A 20401-nucleotide genomic window follows, 5' to 3' on the forward strand; every position below is an offset into this window, starting at 1 on the left:
GATTTTGGAACGGTTTACAAAGTATATAAAATTACTCAACAAAACCCTTGTTTTATTTCATTTTGTTTTAACTCACAAGGATAAACAAACTGTAAGGAAAATTCTCCAATAAGTATTTTATGTTAAGGATAAACAAACTGTAAAGCATCCTAGATAAAGCCATATCATAGCGCACACGTGCATGAAATAAATTACAAGAAAGAAATATCTATGGAGAATTTTTCTTGTGAAAAGAAGACACAGAGAAAGTTAAATGTGGGGTAGCAAATAAGCACATTCTGATCAAGTAGCCCAAGGATCAAGAGCAAGCAATTCACCACACGTCATCATATGTACCGGCTTCGACAAATGCAACATTTGAGTCGAGAGGAAATGCGAAACTTGTTTCATTGTTGGACGAGATTTCGGGCTGGAATTCAAGCATGAAAATGCTATCTTCACAAGAGAGACCACTTCGCTTGCAACTTGATGTGTAGGAGGGGAAATGCGTTGGTCCAAAACATCCACAATTGGTATTTGATGGGCTGGTAATGCAGATGATGATGAGCAGGATGAAGAGACCGATGAGAAAGATGAGAAAAGATCTCCAGGATGCTTTCCCATAATTATTTCCAATGTGACCACACCAAAGCTATAAACATCGCAGTTCTCATTCACTTCCATTGTGTAAGCAAGCTCTGCTCAGAGAAAACCTCAAAGAAGTGGCATTATTAGTTTATAGACATAACTTTTCAATGGAATTTTCACAAAATTGTATCAAGCATAAATCAAATTTTTAGTTTATAGTCGTATTTTCTAAATCAAAGAAGTGAAATGTGTTTATGTTAACTGCTCCTAATGATGAAAATGAAGCATTGGTCTAAAAGCAAAAGCTTAAGAAGTGATAAATATAGATAATAGGGAATCACAATATTACCTGGTGCGATGTAGCCATATGTGCCTGCAACAGATCCAATTAGTTGAGTCTGGATTTAAAAACTTAGCAGTGCCGAAGTCCTGAAACACAGGCCTTATATTCAGAATCCAACAAAATGTTCTTGCTGGAGATGTCACGATGTACAATCGGTGGCAAGCAATCGTGGTGCAAGTAAAACAAGGCATGAGCTACACCTTTAACAATATTCACCCTTTTACGCCAGCCCAACTCTTTAGCTTCTTCATCTTTGCTCAACATTGCGGCCAAGCTACCTCTTTCAAGAAACTCATACACCAAAAACGAGTGTCGTTTATGTGCGCAGAAACCATAGAACTTCACAATATGCCGATGTCTTATCTCACTGAGTGCCCTTACTTCATTCAAGAACTCCTTTTGAAATTCTGTCTCGCCATCCCATAGCAGATGAAGTTTTTTCACAGCCACTATGTCTCCAAATGACAAATTCACTTTGTAGACGCTTCCATGTCCTCCCTTCCCAATGCAATATGTGGAATCAAAATCTTCTGTTGCCCTAATGATTTCCGCATACATTGATTTTCCATCAAAATTCAATACCGAAAAGGAAATTTCTTCATGTATATGGTTTTGTTTAGTATTTTCACGGTTCTTCTTTCTTTGCACTATTACAAAGACAACTGTAAAAAGTACAAATACTGCAAGAAGAGCGAATATTGACAGTGCAATTAGTTTTGCCTTCTTTTTCGAATTCGGTGACGTGCTTGGTGTCGTAGAGTGAGTCAAACCCTCATTTCCACTTGTGTTGACGAAGACCCAATAAGCAAAATCTGGAATTTCTCCAGAGAGCTGATTGTTGGAAAGTAACAATTGCGTCAAGGCTCCCAATTGCGTCAAAGATATGGGTATCCCACCAGAGAATTTGTTATTTGAGAGATCCAGAATTTCTAATCCCGTGAGGCAGGAAAGAGTTATCGGAATCGGTCCTTCGAAAAGATTGCTGCTGAGATTCAAAGCAATCTGCAAAGTAGATGGCATGCTTGGAATGACACCACTCAAGTGATTTTCTCCAAGTTGGAGTTCCATCAGAGAAGTCATGGAGCCAATATTTTCCGGTATCGAACCACTGAGATTGTTGCCTTGTAAATTCATGGTAATGAGATTCGTCAAGTTTGCAACCGAAGGTGGTATTGAACCATTCAGAGAATTCCAGCTGATATTTAGAATCGACAAATTCGACAATTGAGTAATTTGAATTGGGATTTCACCAGCCAACTTGTTAGATTGAAGTTTCAAGACTTGAAGATGGCTAAGGTTACCCAACTCCACTGGCAAAGCCCCAGACAGCTGATTCTGAGCCAAATTCAACAGTGCCAAACTCTGGAAAGAACCCAATTCAGGAGGAATCCTTCCACTCAAGCTATTGTTTTCCAGATCCAAGCATGTCAACTTTTGGTGCATTGCAATTGTTGCAGAAGGGATCATCCCATTAAGTGAATTGCTTCCCAATCTCTGTCTGACCAAGCTCGCAGATAGAGCCGCCGGTATCGATCCGTTTAACCTATTATTAGACAAATCCAGAGTCTGCAGATTCAATGAAGACAAAAGGTCCGATGGAATCGACCCACTTAAGGTATTATAGCTTAGGTCCAAATTTCTCAGATGTTTTGTAATCCCCGCAGGAATTGGACCGTTGAATTTGTTAGAATTTGCAGCAAAACGGGTAAGGCTTGTGATATTGGAAAGGCTTTCTGGGATTTCGCCAGATAATTTATTGGACGACAGAATCAAAACCTCCAACTTGGAAAGGTCTCCAATTCTATCAGGAACAGACCCGGAAATATTATTTATACTAAAATCAATCAGAGTCAAATTGCGGTAGCCCACAACTTCAACAGGGATTATACCATGAAACATATTCATAGAAAGGTTAAGCTCCTTCAAAACCTTGGATTTTCCAAGACGGGTAGGAACAGAACCAGTGAAATGGTTCAAGCTAAGGTTCAAGCTTTTGAGCCCAACTAACCCATCTAACTCTAAATCAATGGCTCCACTCAACCTATTATGAGACAAGTCTAAGAACTCCAACCCAGCAAAACCAACAAATACAGGCAAAGAACCCTCCAAATTGTTATAGCTCAAATTGAGTAGCTTTAGCCCATCAAGTTTTCCACAATCTGAGAGAAACCCAGATGGGATTTTGCTCAGACAGTTGTGTGAAACATCAAGACTCTGCAAGGACTCAATCTGGCAAACAAGGGGCAGAAAATCTGAGGAAGATAGAGAAACACCAGATAAGGAAATTTGGATAACAGATGAATTGGAGGGGGGCTTGCAGTTAACTCCTTTCCACAAACATGGGTTTGGCTCTTTGTTGACATCCCATGAAATACCAGTGACATTTAGACTCATGGAGAGATTGATCATAGTGGTTTTTTGGTTTGAGGATAGTTGAGACAAAACCATAGGATAAAAAGAGAAAGAGAAGGAAAAGAAGAAGAAGAACAAGTACCTGGCCATTTCAGCTGTGCGTCAGACCTTGGACTAAATTTCTGTTATGAATTTGAAAGCAATTGAAAACAGAGTTTTATAAACACAGACAGGGTTTGAGGAAAACAACTTACTGCTGGGGTTTATGGCCGTTTTGGGGAATGGAATTTTGTGGGGGAAAAAAGAGAGGAAACTCAAAAAATTGTGGGACCCATTGGGTCAGCTCAGTTAGTGGGCTGTAAAGAAGACGACTGAGCTGAGACTAAACAAAAGTCTTGAGTGGGTCCATTTTTCCCCTACAACGCGGGTGTTCACCAACTTGTTCGAAAAACGTTTTTTTTTTTGGTCGAATCACACTTTCATTGAAAGAGAAAAGAGGCAACGGACAGACCAAGTCAACAAACAGCCAAACAAGCAGCCCAAACTAAAAAACAACACAGCCAAACACAAAGGAGCAAAAGCTACAACTCCCGCACAACTCTTCTAGGTACTAAGAGAAGCCACCCTACTACACCAGCCCAAAAACAACACCCCAAAAATTCCAGCTAGGACAAAACAACTAGGATGCCACCCCAGAAGGCGAGCGTCAGGTCCTAAGGCCATCTCAGTGGGCTATATCCCAAATATAAGCTAAAGTAATGCAAACTCATCTAGTCAAATTAAATAAAATTTTAAATTTGGAGGTACATTTTTTAGCCTCCAACCGCCAAATGTAGTAAACTTTGGCCTAGCAAAGTCATTATGGACCCACCATATGCTTTTCAACCACCAAATATTAAATTACTTCCCACTTGCCTTTTAAAAACTGGATATATGTAGAGTTTTAAATAATAAATAGAGCACTAGTCTGCCATGTATCACAACGAACCTGCAACTTTTTGAATGTTTCTTCTTGGCAATGATCGTTACATGCAACCAACGAAGTCATAAATTATTTCCTACGAACCTGCAGATTTTTTGGTCGATTATTTTTTATTATTTCTTGACCTACACACTCCCTTTTTTAAATAAAAAAAATCATAAATGTGGTCAGCTTTGCCATCATTTAATTTTTATTATTTCTTGAACCTGCAAATATTATCTCTAAATAGTAGGTTAATTAAATTAAACAATATATAGTTGTTGAATGCATGAGTGTTGTACCATAGTTTTTGTCAAAATAATAAAAATATGAATGACCCAAAAATATAGCCATGCATGGCTGGAGATGGAAAAATTTAGCCCTGCACTATTTTAAAAAAAATTAATATTTTGGGAGGCTAAATTTTTAGCTATGGACTACATTTAGCCCTATAACTGAGATGGCCTAACTAGAAAAAAATATTACACCTGTGGAGGACATGGGAGGTCATCGCTTTGGAGCACGAACACTAGGGAGGATGGGTGTCGGTTGTTCGGACCTCATCCCGACCAAAGCGTCAGTCCTGACCCCATTATTCAGGGGGCCCAAATATATATATATATTTTTACAGTAAGTATTATATTATATTATTATAACTATTAACTAATTTAAATTTTTGAAAAGGAAATAAAAAGACCAACAATCTGGTCTGTTCCACTTCTCAAGAAGAAGAATGTTTTTGTGCGCCTGTTCCTATTCCACTCCTCTAGGTCACTTTTACTTCTTCTTTCTCTTCTTCTACAGAGTTTTGAATCCTCTCCTAAGCCTCATCTAAGCTGGCCCTTGTGATTTGTGAATCCAAAATCCTAAGCCTCCATCTAAGTTGGTCCTTATGAATCCTCTTCTTTTAGTTACAGGTTAAAATTATTTCTGTTGGTAGATTGGGGAGATTCCAAAATCCAAAGTGTGGGCTTTTATTCAGTGCAAAATTGGTTCTTCTAGAAATCAATTGAAGGTAATTTTTTATGATTTGATATCAATTGAAAAGGGAAATATGATTTTTTTTTTTTTTTTTTTGTTTTTTGTTTTTTTTTTTGTGGTTTGTTTGAAGATTTGTGAACTCATGCAATTACACATTCTCTTTGCAGGAATTCTTTTAAGCTTTAATTGATAGTAAATTTGAAAATATCAAGTTTGTTTCCGTGGAAGGGGATTTCTCAAATTCCAGGTTATGTTGTTCTTTGTTTATTCTTTGAAGCATTAAAATTGGGGCCTAATTTTACCATTAAGTTTAAATATATTTATAGAGGCCTAATTTTTACTTTTGCCTTGGGCCTTGAAAAATTCAGGACCGGCACTAACCTCATCGCACATCTTCCTCTTTGCTTCAACAGCTGCAGCATCTGTTGCTTTGTTTGCTTTCCTTGGGATCCACTTCCAGGAGCAAGAGCCAAAAATTCTACACTTCTCCTTTAAAGCAGCAAGAGTTGGGTAGATGGTCCATCTACCTTTCTGAATATTTCCTTTAACGCTTTGTATCAGCTCCTTTGAATCAGACTCACACTCTAGATGAACATTACCCAAATCTGAGGCCACCATCAGACCATATAAGGCTGCATGGGCTTCAGCTTCAATAGGAGAAGAGGGCAACCTAACCTTTCCAGCTCCCCTTATGAAATTACCATGCTCATCACGAATGACAGCCCCTAAACCAGCAATTAAAGTCTTCTTGCCCCAGGTCGCATCCACATTTAGTTTAAAAGTTGCTTGGGGGGGACGGAGCCATCTTTGGATTGTATCAACCACCTGCAAAGTAGGTTCCTTTGCACCATGACCATTAAGATCAGCAACCTCCATTAACTCTAAAGCTAGACATTTACCCCAATCAATCGTTTGTTTTGGGCAAACACTTTTTCCTTCAAAAACAAACGCACATATGCTTTTCCATATTGTTTGGGGGTGGTAGAAATCCACCTAACTTGGGTAATTTATGAGAGCACGAAAATTGGCCGGGCAGACAAGGATATGCGGTTGGGCCTCTCAATTGCAGAATCGGGCCACGGGTTTTGGAATTCTGGGCTTTAAAACGCGGTGGGGTTGTAGTTGGAATGCGACCGGCTAGGAGCTGAAAAATATGGTCGGGCTTGGAGTTTGTTACGGTTGGGACAGCTGCAGGAGATTTGGGAAAATCTCGCCCAGATTTTCAAATGGGAGGTGCGGCCGAAATTTTGGAGTGTTCGTGGCCAGGTTGGGTTGGAAGTTGCGGCTGGGCTTTAGTTCGAATGAGGCAAAGGTCACAGTTAAGTGTTGTGATTGGGAGCTACAAGAGGGAGCGAATGAATTTTTTTTTTTAAGACTAGAATATTGCGGCCAAATTTGCTGGGCCGTGCCCGATGGCTGAGAGCTTGGAAGTGGACAAGTTAGTGACCCTTGGCCATTCAATGGCCAGCCCATGGGCGAACGAGAGCCCTATATAAACTCTGCTCGATGAAGGTATCAAACACACAACATCAGACAAACAAACTTATCTTTCGTCTCACACTTTTTTTTCCTAGACTAAAGATTTTATTTTTCAAGCCCCTAGTGTAGTAAGTTCTTCATATTTCTAGTGTAAGTTTACATTTTTCTTGTCATTTAAATTCTTGTTTCAATTTATATTTCTTGTCATTTAAATTCAAGTTTGTTTGTATTACTTTAATTTTCATTGTTATCGCACTTCAATTTAGTTTAATTTCAAGTTTATTTTAATTTATCGTTCTTATCGCTTTCACTTCATTCTTGCTTTATTTATCGCTTTGATTTATTTTATCACACTTCAATTCTTTTCTTTACGTTTATACGCATATTTAGTTTAATTGCATTATTTTTACATAAAACCTTAAAAATCACAAAAAACATCTGTACGAAACCTAACCATTGTCGAGCCCGAGAAAGTGAAAGAATCTAGGCCAAGAGGAGGTTCCTTGCTTGGCCGATCAATCGTTTGGTCAGAAGTTAGAAGCGCAACATATCCACCTATTCACATTCCATTCAAGCCCAAATTCGGGGCTTTGTGGTGGCACGCTGGCATCCAAAAGAAGAAGGACCAGAAGTTCCTTCCGTTGGCTGCTCTGGCCGAAAAGAGGGAAACATAATTTGGCACGCCTGGTGGGAGTTTTAGGTTTTGTATGGTCGTAAACACTAGGAGGAATCCTAGAAGAGATCAAGAATTTGAAGAATCTAGACTTCGATCTGAATCAGAGACAAGCATGGCTGGTCCACTCCCTACGAGTACTCAGCCACAAAATGTTCCGACCACTCAACAAGAGCAAAATGGCGTGGCCGTTGGCCACGACCCAGTGTTAGTTGAGGATGTTACGGAAGTTGCTGGGGGACCAGTCTTGAGGCCGAATCCGGCCACTTCATTGGAACTCCAACAACTCATGCTTGTCATGGAGACAATGGCACAGACGATGGCCACTCAAAATGCTCAAATCAATGAGAGGTTTGATCGATGGTTAGGCCAACAAAATGGCCAAAATGGGAACCAATGGGCTCCCAATGGAGTACCAGCGGCCGGGCCTCAGATGGAGGCCCAACCAAATGGTTTTGGAGTAAATCCACCCCAACCTAATCCACCAACTAGGGGCAACCCAGCCCCAGTGATTAATGTTCGACCGATGGGCAACAATCCGTATGCGGTGGTCAACCAATTCCAAGTTTTTCCGCCATATAATCAATTCCGCTCACAAGCTTACCAAAGGGCTGGAGCCAATTTTGCTGGGCCTCATATCAACCAATTCGCTAGAGTCGGTAGTTGGAATAATCCCGGCGGGAATGCTAACAACCAATTGCTAGGGAATCAAGCAATCAATCGAGGGGCGGTCGAACAAATGATTCAAGATATGGTGCCCCATGCTAGGAGGATTGGTAGGTCAGTCTACCAAAGGCCATATCCGGAGCATTTTGACCAAGAGGAATTTCTGAGGGGTTTCAAGGTTCCGGATTTTGCACTGTTTTCAGGAGACGGACTCCAATCGACCGTTGAACACATTGGCCGATTCACGGCCTAGTGTGCGGTGATTGGGCACCGCGAGGCCTTGAAACTAAGGCTATTTCCAAGTATCCTTAGAGCATCTCCACCCACAAGGACTAAGTCTAAGGCAAGGGCAAGCAAGGGCTGCCACTATTCACGTGAATAGTGTCAGCCTTTGCATTTGTGGTTCCACCCATGAGGGCAAAGTCTAGGGCAAGTCTAAGGCAATTACCATTCATTGTACTTTATTTCCTATTTTTTTATACTTTAAATCATTAATTTTGATAAGTTTTTTAGATTATATTTTCGGTTGTCATGTGTCACTATTTATTATAAAATTTTCACTTAAAATTTAAGATAACATTTTTCTGATAAAATTTTCAAATAAAATTTTCGGATAAAATTTTCGGTTGCCACGTGTCCATATTTATTATAAAATTCACATCTCACTCATCATACAATTGAAATACCTACTCACTCATCATACAATTGAAATATTCTTGGTCCTCATAGTCCGACACAATGGAATACAAGGACAACTCCATCATTGGCGGAGGCGGTTCCACCGGATCACGATGTGGGGGAGTATTTTCCTTCGGAGGACGTAATAGTGCCATTATTTTTGACACGGAACGCACCACTGGAATTGACTGCGGGCATTGTTCACTTTAGGAGCCATGTGTAATGGTTTTTCTCTTCTTCGTTTTGCCTTGACTAATCTATTAAAAAAAAGAAATTGGAAATGCAAGAAATATATATATATATATATAAAGACATTAAATCGAATAAAACGGAATTTTTTTTTTTTACCTCATTGCCAAGATTTTGACCTATTCAAACATTTGTCCACGACCCTCCGGCTTCGATGGAAGATGACATTTGTATTTTTGCACAAATGAAATTTTGTAGTATAAATTTGGTGTGGAAAGTGAAAAATATTGGAAGGAGATGAGTTTTTATGAAGATTTGGTGTAGAAAGTGAATAAAATTGTTAGGTATTTATAGGGAAAAAATACATAATTTTTTGGTATTTTTTAAAAAAGAATTCAGAATTTTTCAGAAATTTTTCAAATTTTTTTAGCCAAAAACAAGGACCGTCTGATTACGGAAAAAGATCGGGCCCTGTCGCGACACGTGGCACTTTACCGCTGGATTCGCGACGTCACATGAATCAAATTTTTACCATTGGCGCGTGTAATTCACGCCAACAGAAAAATATGCTTTATTGGCGACGTCGTGATGCCGACGTCACAAAACTTGGGCTTCAGCCAGTAGAAGTTGCCCTTGGCTTGCTGGCTGGTGGGACCCACCACGAACCGGTCGCTTCTCTTGCGCCGAGCCATGTCGGGCTCGCCAGGCCCTTTCCCTTTGGGTCTACTGGACTCGCTCTTACGGGGCAGCTTTCTCATGGTATGTTAAGCTTCCACAAAACTCCATCCCAAATTGACAAGTTATGGAGCAAGTCTTCCACGTGCAATTCTATCGACCGGAGCCGAAAGTCTCAATGGCCGACTTGGTGAAGATAAGCCAGAAGCCAAGTGAGTCGGTCCAAGAATATTTGGGGCAATTTAGAGAAGCAAAGGCTAGGTGCACGGTCAATATGTCAAGGCACGAGTTTGCAAAATTGGCCCAATGAGGTTTGTTGCTTGACCTCCGAAAGAAATTCGAAGGAATTAAGTTCCGCGACATTTATGATCTCCTACTTTGAGTGGACCGATATGAAGCCCTTCTAAAGGAGGAGCAACAAAAGGGGCGGCCGGCACCTCGGACCGACATTTTATAGGGATTCAACCAAACCTTCTGGGTCTTGGACTACGGCGGTCCACGCGTTGGACATTGAAGATATAGACTCAGAAGAAAGAGGTGATGAGGTTTACCTAGAAGAGGAAGAAGAGTCAGCCGGGGTAAATTTGGCCGAGATTATGGCCAAAGGGCCATATGTGTGGCCATATGTGTGCAAAGCTTTGTTTAAAGCCTCTAAGGATCAAAGGCCAACCACGGCCCAAATGTCCAAGTTTAGTGGAACCTCCCAAAAGGCGGTCGTGACAAAGTCCTACATGTTTAATATTTCTAAAGCTGAACAAATTTTCGACCAACGTTTGAAAGAAAATATCATAAAATTGTCTAATGATCATGATATTCCGTCGGCTAATGAACTTAGAAATAAAACTTATTGCAAGTTTCACAATGTGTGGTCTCATACGACTAACAATTGTTTGGTTTTTCGGAGTGCCGTGCAGGATCTCATTGATCAGAAGATCTTGAAATTTCCGGAGAAAGCTACGATGGGCGTCGACCAAAACCCTTTCCCAAATGCTCAAGTCAACATGGTGAACACTAACTTCCCAAGGCCAGACCAACCTAGGCCAAGGTTGGACTTGGGTGGCTCTGCAAGTGCCGCAGCAAAAAGAAGGGCAAGGGAGATTCCGGCAGATCCTAAGGTAAAGGGCAAGGCCAAAATGTATCCGGAGGTGGCCAAGGGTCTCGAGACAAAAGTTTCGACCAAGGAAGAACCTCCAAAGGCCATTGTGCTATGCAATCGGTGCCAATGTGAGGTGACTCTCGAAGTGGTTCCGCCAAAGCCCAAAGAGCCAACCAAGGAACCCACCATGAGGCTGATTAAGGAGCAAACCAAGGATCAAGTCCAAGTGGGCAGATCTAGGAGTTTTGAAAGGAATATGATAACATGTCCGGCCAAGAATTACGGCCCACATAGCCCAAGGGGTGGAATGGAAGTGAGGCCGAACAAACGGCCATTGCATGAGTACCAAGATAGGTATGAGAGGCCAAGATATCAACCGAAGAGGAGAAATCAACATGCCCCTCTAAGGTATGAAGACATTGATGCGCCAGACTCAAGCCAAAACTTAAGCATGTGGATTTCAGTGGGAGAAGGCAAAAGCTGAGATGTGGCCTATGTGTCAAGACCTCGCCCCGCGGACAGTAGTGGTGTCTCTACTTTCAAGGTGCCAAACACAAAGGCGGGCCAATGGTATAGAAGCAGAGGCCCAAAGCTCCCGCCGGTACCTCTGAGCAAGACTCAAACGAGAAGGGCTTAAAGGCAATATGCCACCACTTGCAAGGCAAATTTGAATGGGCGGACAAAAAGCAAGCTCAACTTGACCGATTAGTCGAGCTTCGAGAGAAGCTTCGATTGGAGGAGTTAGAGTTGGCCAAGGCCGATGCTGTGGCTTCCTTGGAGGCAGTCGAGGCCGAAGATATGAAAATACATTGAGAATGGGTGAATGGCCGAGTCGTGGTAACGGCCCCGGAAGAGCCAATATTGGAGTTGGAGGCCCATTTGACTGGGGCTTTTGAGGCAAACAACTCTAAAGTGGAAGTTAGTGAGCCTACCAAGAAGAGAGGAGATAAACCTCTTAAGGTTCAAAAGGCAAGGGCGGCTCCACCAAAAGTCAAGCATCCGGCCGCCAAGGCCCCGACCGTGACCAAAGTGGCTCAGCCCACCAAGGTTGAGAACAAAGAGGAAAATGGCCAAAACATGGTCCAAGAAGCTGAGGAAGAGCCCCATAAAATATTAAGCGAGCCTAGGGTGGAAGAAGACCAAGTCATGGTCGACGCCGAAACCAATGTGCTAGAAAAAGAGGTCGAGCATACGGTCGAGGAAGAAGCTAAAGAGCCATTGGAAAATCTCGCAGGTTCGGCGGCCGAAGATGAAGAGCTCTACAGGGATGATGAGGAGTATGTTGATGACGAGTACTTAGAGGATTTGTCGGAGGTAGCCATGAAGCACTTAGAGAAAGAACGCAATGAAGAGATGGCCAAGTTTGAGAATGAACTAAAAGTGGGCAAGGTTAAAGTGAAGTTTGGAGATTTTGACGAGGTAAATGCCATGGTTGTTACACTCCCACTATTTTTCGAAGCTCGGCTAGATCAACCTAATTATATGGACGGAGATGTGTTCGATGAGGTTGAGTCCATGGTCCAAATGGAAGGGGCCAAAGAAATTAAGGTGGCCCAAGAAGTTCCAAAGGAAGGGAATGCCCAACCTTGCATCATGGTGCCCAAAAAGGAGGAGAAATTGCTTGAGAATGTGTGTTATGAGATGCCCACCAAGAAAAGTCCTCCCACCTTAAGCCCTTGTATGTGGGAGCTCATTTTGATGGAGTTCTGGTGAGCAAAGTCCTTGTGGATACAGGGGCCACGGTCAATATCCTACCAGCCTCAATCATGAGGAAGTTAAAGAAAGGCTTAGATAAGTTAATTCCGACCGAGACAATGGTCAGTGGGTTCGTGGGACACACCACGACTTCAAAGGGGATTATCCTACTCCAAGTTAGAATGATGCAAAAAGTTAGAATGACTGCCTTCTTTGTAGTGGAGACAACGACCCATTTTAATGCTTTGTTGGGCTGAGATTGGATCCATGGAAGCATGTGCCCTCTTCACTTCATCAATTTTTACAATTTTGGCACGAGGACGGAAGTGTAGAGATTGTTCAGGCCGATGCACGACCCATCATGGTTTCCGCCAATGCAGTGGAGCTAAAGTTTTATGAGGATGACATTGGGTCCCTTTATTTTACAAGGTCAGATAGGAACGGCCGACCTACGGGAGTGTCAGCCCAAAAGCTGATAGACTTGGGGGCACATGATGCCCAAGTAGATGAGGAACGCACCACTATAGCTGATTTTTTCTCCCTTAATGAGTGATACAAACATAGAGGAAAAGAAGAAGGCCGCGGTGGAAGACACTTTGAGACGGCTATATGGTTTTTGGGCCGAAACAGTCGCCAAGCATGAATCCATCGCCAACTTGGTGAAATTTCATCATGAAGGTCTGGAAGATGATGCACTCGAGCTCGAGGAAGTAAAGTTCGAGCCAAGAGAGATGGATGATTCGAATGCAGAAGTCCAAGACCCTTTGTTAGAAATCAACTTGGGGACGGAAGACAACCATCGACCAATCTACATAAGTGGTCTAATGGAGCCAGAACTTCGGGCCTTTGGGCCAAGATGGAAGAGCTTTTGAGAGAGTTCAAGGATTGCTTCGCTTGGGATTGCACCAAGATGCTCGGATTGAGTCGCGACTTGATCGAGCATCGCCTACCAACGGTGGAAGATTTCAAGCCCTTTAGCGCCGCTGAATGTCGGCAGAAGTAGAGTTATAGGTTAATGAAGAAATTGTAAGGCTTGTGAAAGCCAAATTTATTAGGCTAGCTAGATATATAGAATGGCTTTCAAATATTGTACCTGTAAAGAAAAAAAGGGAGCAATAAGAATATGTGTTGATTTTCATAATCTTAATCTTGCAACTCCCAAAGATGAATATCCCATGCCCATGGCCGACCTCTTAGTCAATGGGGCGGCCAAGTACGAAATTTTATCATTTATGGATGGGTACTCCGGCTATAACCTAATTTTTATAGCCAAGGAGGATGTCCACAAGACGGCTTTCAGGTGCCCCAGATCCATTGGAATCTTTGAGTATGTGGAGATGCCCTTCGGCTTGAAAAATGTCGGGGCCACATATCAACGGGCAATGAATGCCATTTTCCATGACATGATCGGTCGAAATTTGGAAGTGTATATCGATGATGTGGTCATAGAATCAGAGTCTAGACTAGGTCACTTAGATGACCTTCGGTCGGCTTTCAAGAGAATGCGGCGGCATCAATTAAAGATGAACCCAAAAAAGTGTGCTTTTGGTGTATCCGCTGGAAATTTCTTAGGATTCTTGGTGCACCAAAGGGGATTGAGATTGATAAAAATAAGGCGAAGGCTATCATTGACGCCCCCCTCCAAAAAACAAGAAAGGTGTGCAAAGTTTATTGGGCCAAATTAACTTTCTTCGAAGGTTCATAGCAAACTCTGGGGGGAAAGTTGAGCCCTTCTCATCTTTGCTGAAACTCAAAGATGAAGAGAAATTTCGGTGGGAAGAGACTCACCAAAAGGCATTCGACACAATTAAGAAATATTTGGCCAAGCATGATGCGCATATTTTATATTATATATTTAACCCCATTCTTAATATATTTTGGTTAATATTTTGGAAAAATTTTGATATTTTGAATTAGATTTCCAATATAGGACTTTCGACTCCCTCTGGAGCAAAACATAATCAAATGGACGAATTTTGGAGTAATTCCAGTTGGAGGAAGTTCGTGAGTCACTTGGCTTGATCGTATCAAAATTTAAGACATTTCTACCAAGCGGTTATTTTCTGGCGATAAAATAAAGGAGCAGTGCGCGGTGCTGGAATAGTGACGATTGGGGCTTTTATTATGTTTTGGAGCCCAAGATGACCTCAGATTCGTGGCCTTCTGGAGAAGTGTTCAGAACGTTTTTATCTTTAAAACAAGCTATCTTGGGCTGGATTTGGAGGAGATTTGAGGCCAAAACGTGGCTGGGCAGATTGTGGGCAGATTCTCCTAATCCAATTTGGATTTTATATCCTAGTATTATTTTATTTTAACCTAGTTTCCTTGTGGGGATTGGGGCAGCTAGGTTTTAGGAGGTATTTAAGTTATTTTTCACAAAAAATTTTGGACTTCTCTTTTGGCTTTTGAACGCGACTTTTGCTAGGATTTTGGAAGAACTTCTACTTCAAGGTGTTTTCGATCTTTGTTATTTTAATGAAGAACTTGATTATTTTTATTGTGAACATGCGTAACTAACTCTCTTTTGCTAGGGTGAGGCCACGAGCCTTAGCAAGAATATGTAGTTTCTGTCCAATTTGCTTATGATTATATGCATGCAGGTTTTCGAATTATTCATCACTGGGTTAAACTATCTAAGTGTCTTGATGCTTGATCACCATTAGGATGTTTAGAAAAGTAATTTGATGCAGTTTTGGTCGGAGGTCGGTCCCTGAAATTGACGAAGGCTTCTTGTGATTAATATGTGCAAGTTCTCTTAGGATGAATACTACGTCTTAAGGGTTGCATGGTTTTTTCAAAAGGTTTCACAGAACTTAATGAGTCATGTATGTTTAGATTTGATCTGAATACCATAGACGGATTGCATGTGTGATATACACTCTATGTTGGGGTTCCAAGTAGGCATATATTAGGAGTACCTAACCTTCGAAATATGCATGTATAGGTCATAAGTAATTGGGAGAACTATATAGAATTGTTAAGGTGACGGCGGATCCCTAATGCTTTCTTAATTTGATTTTTAAAAACACAACTGTTTCTCTTGCTCTTAGCTTTAATTTTGCATATTGCCTTATTTTTATTAGTTAAATTCCTTTTAATTTAAGGTCTTTAAATCAAACATCTCAACTTTCTCTTTTGCAATAATTAATTAGAATTTCGTTGCTACGAGTTATTTAATAATCCCTGCGGAGAACGACCTTGCGAGAATCATTTATACTACAATAACCTTGTCATTCTTGCAAGCTTTGTAGGAGTTTTAACCCTGTTTGCGCAGGTACTAAAAAGCCTATCAAAGCCTCCGGTGCTCATTCCACCAAAGCGAGGCCAACCCTTGAAATTATATATGTCGGCCGCGGAGATTTCCATCGGAAGTCTTCTAGCCCAAGACAATGATGAGAAGAAAGAGCAAGTGGTATGCTACCTCAGCCGAATTCTAAAGGCCACCGAGAGGAAATATTCTCCGGTGGAGAAACTTTGCTTAGCCCTGTACTTTACTGCAACAAAGTTAAGGCATTACATGTTGCCCTTCGTGGTGCATATAATCGCCAAGACTGATTTGATAAAATACATGCTCACTCGCCCAATCATTAGAGGGCGGATAGGAAAATGGACAATGGCATTAGCGGAATTCACCTTCCGATATGTGCCCCAACAGGCCGTTAAAGGGCAAGCTTTGTCTGATTTCTTGGCCGCCCACCCTTGTGTTGAAATAGAGGAGATGGATTTCCTCCAGGTGGGCACATTGAGTTTATTTTCATGGCTCCTTTAATTTGACGGGTCTCGAACATCTAACATGGGCGGGGCAGGTGTCATCATTGAATCGCCCAAAGGATTCCGAACTCGTTATTCATTTCAATTAGACTTTGATTGTACCAACAATCAGGCCGAATACGAGGCCTTGATCATGGGGTTGGAAATTTTGAAAGAGCTTGGGTTAAAGAGCGTGTCAGTTAAGAGAGATTCTATGTTGGTCTTAAAACAATTGTCTGGTGGCTACAAGGTAACTAGCCAAGCTTTACTCGGATATCATGCTTTGGCCAACCAATTGATGGAAGATTTTGATGATGTGAGTTTCACCCACCCACCAAGAGAATGTAACACTCATGCCAACGCCATGGCCGAAGTAGCATCCGAAGTGGAAATCTCCAAAGGGCTCTCTGATGAGCTTTTTAAAGTTGAGAAACGATCTCTCCCCTCCGTCTTTGAAAGAGCGATCCCAGCGGAAGTAATGGTGTTAACAATAGCACCAGAGGATTGGAGGCACGACATCGTGCAATATTTGAAAAATCCAAATGGGTCACATAGCCAACAAGTTCGGCGGAGGGCCCAATATTATGTGATAAGAGATGAAGTATTGTTCCCAATAGGTTCTGATGACTTGCTCATGAAATGTTTGGGCAAAAGGAACAACTCGTGGCAATGATTGAGGTCCACGAAGGGATATGCGGTGCCAATCAAGCTGGCATCAAGATGAGGTGGCTTTCAAGGAGGCACAACTATTATTGGCCAACCATCCTCAAAGATTGCATTGAATATGCCAAGGGTTGCAAAGATTGTCAAAAACATAGGCCAATTCAACATGTCCCGGCCGGACCAATGAATCCCATTATCAAGGCTTAGCCTTTCAAAGGTTGGGCAGTGAATGTGATTGGCCAAATGTATCCAAAGTCATCCAAGGGCCATAAGTACATATTGGTGGCCACCGATTTTTTCACAAAGTGGGTGGAGGATGTCCCAATCAAGCAAGTCACCAAGGTCGAGGTGATAGAATTCATTGAGAAGAATATCATCCACCGATTTGGCTTGCCCAAGTCCATCATGACTGACCGAGAAACATCTTTCATGGGCGAGGCTATTCAAGCCGCCGTGAGGAATTGGGGAATTAGGATGGTTCAATCCACCCCATACAATCCCTAATCAAATAGCCAAGCAGAGGCTAGTAATAATGTGATAAAAGGGATTTTGGAAAAAATGATCGATAAAAATCCCAAGGAATGGCACTCGCTTCTCTCCAATTCTCTATGGGCATATAGAACCTCGAAGAGGTCTTCCACGCGAACAACGCCATTCGCCCTCACTTATGGCCATGATGTCGTCTTGCCGCTTGAGATTTCGGTTAAGTCCTTAAGGGTAGTTCGCCATGGCGAATGGAGTAAGGACGAATATGAGCAAGCTATGACACAAGAATTAGACGACCTTGACGAGGTCAGATTGGGCGCTTTAGATGGATTGAAGGCCCAAAAAGAGGCCGTGGCTCGAGCATACGACAAGAGAACCAAAGCCAAGAGTTTTGGGGTCGGAGATCTACTATGGAAGGCCATTCTTCTGGTGGGATCAAAGGATCCAAAATTCGGCAAGTGGTCTCCAACTTGGGAAGGCCCATTTCTCGTTCACCAAGTGTTAGGGAATGGGGCGTACAAGTTAAGTGACCAAAATGGTAGGGTCCATGATGCGCCGATTAATAGTCGATTTTTGGAAAAAATATTACCCAACGGTTTGGGAAATGGTGGAGAGATAATCCGCCACAAAGAAATATGTCATAATAAAATAATGATTTTTATTGGAAGAGTGGGCATCATAAAAGGATCTCTTCCAAAAGATATCATATATACATAGGTGGGCAAACGTCTACTACAAAATGGGGCAAAGTAATGACCTAAGTATCCACCAAAGGTTTAGAAACTAAGCTAGTTTTGTCACATATGGTGACCAAATAAAAAGAAACTAGCTGAGTACAAAATGGGCCAACCAATGGCCAAGTATAAACCTAAGCATCAGGGAAAAGGGTACGGAGGGCAATCCTAAAGCTTTCCATCACGGTATCTCTGGCAAACAAGGTAGACTGAATCATCAACTTCCTCTCTCGATACTCTCTCACCGCTGCTGCATCGTGTCGAAGTTGAGCCTCGAGAGGCTTATTGCTCTGAACAATCTCGGAGACTTTGGCAACAATGCCAGCGTTCCTCTCTTGAAGTTGCCTCACCTACTCATCGATATCCGCAGCCTCCTATTGCATCTGGCGGGCAATCTCGATCTCCCTTCTCATGGTGGCACTACATGAGGTAATCCGCTACTCCAGGTCTTGGGCCATCCTTTGCTCCTCCAGAAAAGGACGGCGGCGGGGGGCAAACCTCTTCACCGACCAAAAAGATAAGTGATCATAGTCGCCGAGCGTGGATCAGGGAAGAAGCAAGAATTCGCCAAAGTCTCAATGGCAGCCTTAAGCTTGGTTTTCTCATTTTTGTCCTCCAAGGACATGAGATCTCCATTTCTGTATGACCGAAGTAGGGCCTCAACCCCAAATCTGGTAGAGCCCCGGTCGATGTGGAAGAAGTGGCAAGGCGAGTGTAAGCCTCCGCGGAGAATATAGATGCATCCCACTGATCTAGGAAGTCAAAAAGATCATCAGAGGACTGCAAGAAAAATGGCCATTATATTTCAAGTAGGGAAAATAAATTACATATGTGTATATGTATATATTTCTTGTTTCATACCTGATCAGGGGATGGTATAGGGGCCTCTTCATGAGGGACGATGGCCAAGCTCCTCCCATTCTCCGCTGACGGATTCATGGTAATCTCGACGGGAACAAAGGATGAGGACTCGCCAATCTAGCAAAGGGGTATAAGGATTACAATAATGGCCCATTTATTTGAAATAAACAAGAAAGTTCGGGGCGTACTGCAAGTTGGAGTTCGGACGGAATAGCGTCGACCACCAAGGTAGGAGCTCCCAAGGTCAACATAAGGACGGGCACAGGTGGTGCACTTCCGTCGGTAGGAATAGTGAAGGTGCACTATTGGTGATGATTGCATGGTTGACTGTAATGGTAGTAGACTCCACCACATCCGCCTAAAAAAGGAGGATGTGAGCTCTCTAACAAACATAAAGCTTTGAAAAACAATAAGGAAGAGTAAGATCACCTGAAAAGTTGGGCCACTTTGGGGGGCCTCAAGTGGGCGAGTCAAGGGAGGGTCTGAGCCTATGGCAAAATGGGCTGAAATTCAGCCTTAATGGCAGTGGTGTTGGCCGAAGAAAGTTCGGGGCCAAAAATGGCCCGCTAACATGTTCAAACATCAAAAATAAGAAATTGGGGGCAAGTGTAAAGGAAATTTTAAAAATATGAAATTTCAATGAACCTGAGAGTTCGGAACGTGTGGGAAGTCTTCCTCGGTCAGCTCGGCCATGTGCTCATGGGCATGATCATCGGGCATGGGAATAGTCTCGTGTGACCCCATGGAAACATCCTCCGAGTGCCCCGTGGTATTGATCTCGGCCAACTAAGTTTAAAAATATAGTAAGCATAAAAGAAGTAAAAGAAAATTTAAACGGCTAAGGAGATAAGTTTACTTCATCCTCGCACACCGAAGTCATGGCTTGCGCCCCAATTCCCTTCTCAAGTGTGGAAGGTTGAGTTTCCTACATTTTTGGGCATAAGGGCGAGTTTTTGCCCTTCAAAATTAAATGAATGAAAGAATGTAGAGATATAAGCTTACCGAAACGGCGGACGAAGTAGTGGCGATTGCACGGCCCCAGAATGAGAAGACGAAGGATGCTCCGCCGGCCTTGGGGAACCTACAACAAGTTTATTTTAGTTGTTTAAAAAAAAAATGCACTGCCAAACCTTGAGGTGAGAGGTTCCGCAGAACTTTTCTGGGCCGGAGGAATGTTTGTAAGGGCACAATATTTTCGGCGGGGGTGTCTCCTGAAAAGTTGGAAGCTTAAGCTTTTAGATGTGCCCATCAAGAATCCATAAAGTTGGAAGTGCAAATATTTAAAGGGGCAAAAATAATCATGGATGATAGCTTACCTTGGATGGGGGCATTAGGCCTTTTCTCGCCCCACCTAGAATTTGCATCTGTAGATTTGGCCGAGTTCTCTTTCTCAACAATGTTGGCGGGAGGATTTTCCTTCTCAGCGGTGTTGGCTGTGAGATTTGAAGGGTTTTAAAGAAAAAGATAGCCAAAATTAAAGTAGGGAAAAAATATGTAAGTATTTTACCTTTTGCTTGGGCCTTCTTCTTCTCCTTCTCTTGTTGAAAGACCA

General features: G+C 42.3%; 3 protein-coding genes and 1 long non-coding RNA gene across 4 annotated transcripts; all 4 read right to left on the reverse strand.

Annotated features, from left to right (window-relative positions):
• Window positions 1–31: 31 nt before the first annotated feature.
• Window positions 32–663, reverse strand: LOC148915757 (MDIS1-interacting receptor like kinase 2-like). The gene has a single exon (XM_089054147.1). The coding sequence runs from the start codon at window positions 661–663 to the stop codon at window positions 283–285; it is 381 nt and encodes a 126-aa protein (XP_088910273.1). The 3' UTR covers window positions 32–282.
• On the reverse strand, window positions 151–3525 carry LOC107881429 (uncharacterized). The gene is made up of 2 exons (XM_016795197.2): window positions 917–3525; window positions 151–677 (listed from the first exon to the last, which is right to left on the reverse strand). Exon 1 carries the CDS (start codon window positions 3410–3412, stop codon window positions 980–982), a length of 2433 nt encoding a protein of 810 aa, XP_016650683.2. The 5' UTR covers window positions 3413–3525; the 3' UTR covers window positions 151–677; window positions 917–979.
• Window positions 3526–5534: 2009 nt separating this feature from the next.
• Window positions 5535–6080, reverse strand: LOC103336080 (uncharacterized). Its single transcript, XM_008239117.2, has one exon. The coding sequence runs from the start codon at window positions 6078–6080 to the stop codon at window positions 5535–5537; it is 546 nt and encodes a 181-aa protein (XP_008237339.2).
• A 13198-nt stretch (window positions 6081–19278) lies between these two features.
• On the reverse strand, window positions 19279–19769 carry LOC103336073 (uncharacterized). The gene is made up of 3 exons (XR_016127781.1): window positions 19706–19769; window positions 19495–19635; window positions 19279–19415 (listed from the first exon to the last, which is right to left on the reverse strand). It is a non-coding gene; the product is annotated as an uncharacterized LOC103336073 (long non-coding RNA).
• Between the last annotated feature and the right edge of the window lie 632 nt (window positions 19770–20401).

Source organism: Prunus mume, linkage group LG6, assembly GCF_029339155.1.
Source record: "Prunus mume cultivar Tortuosa linkage group LG6, ASM2933915v1, whole genome shotgun sequence".
In the NCBI taxonomy this organism is placed as follows: domain Eukaryota; kingdom Viridiplantae; phylum Streptophyta; class Magnoliopsida; order Rosales; family Rosaceae; genus Prunus; species Prunus mume.

What these genes read in the sequence shown, in the direction of transcription:
- LOC107881429 (XM_016795197.2), bottom strand. Translation starts at nt 3,412, where the DNA reads ATGGCCAGGTACTTGTTCTTCTTCTTCTTTTCCTTCTCTTTCTCTTTT.
- LOC148915757 (XM_089054147.1), bottom strand. Translation starts at nt 663, where the DNA reads ATGGAAGTGAATGAGAACTGCGATGTTTATAGCTTTGGTGTGGTCACA.
- LOC103336080 (XM_008239117.2), bottom strand. Translation starts at nt 6,080, where the DNA reads ATGGAGGTTGCTGATCTTAATGGTCATGGTGCAAAGGAACCTACTTTG.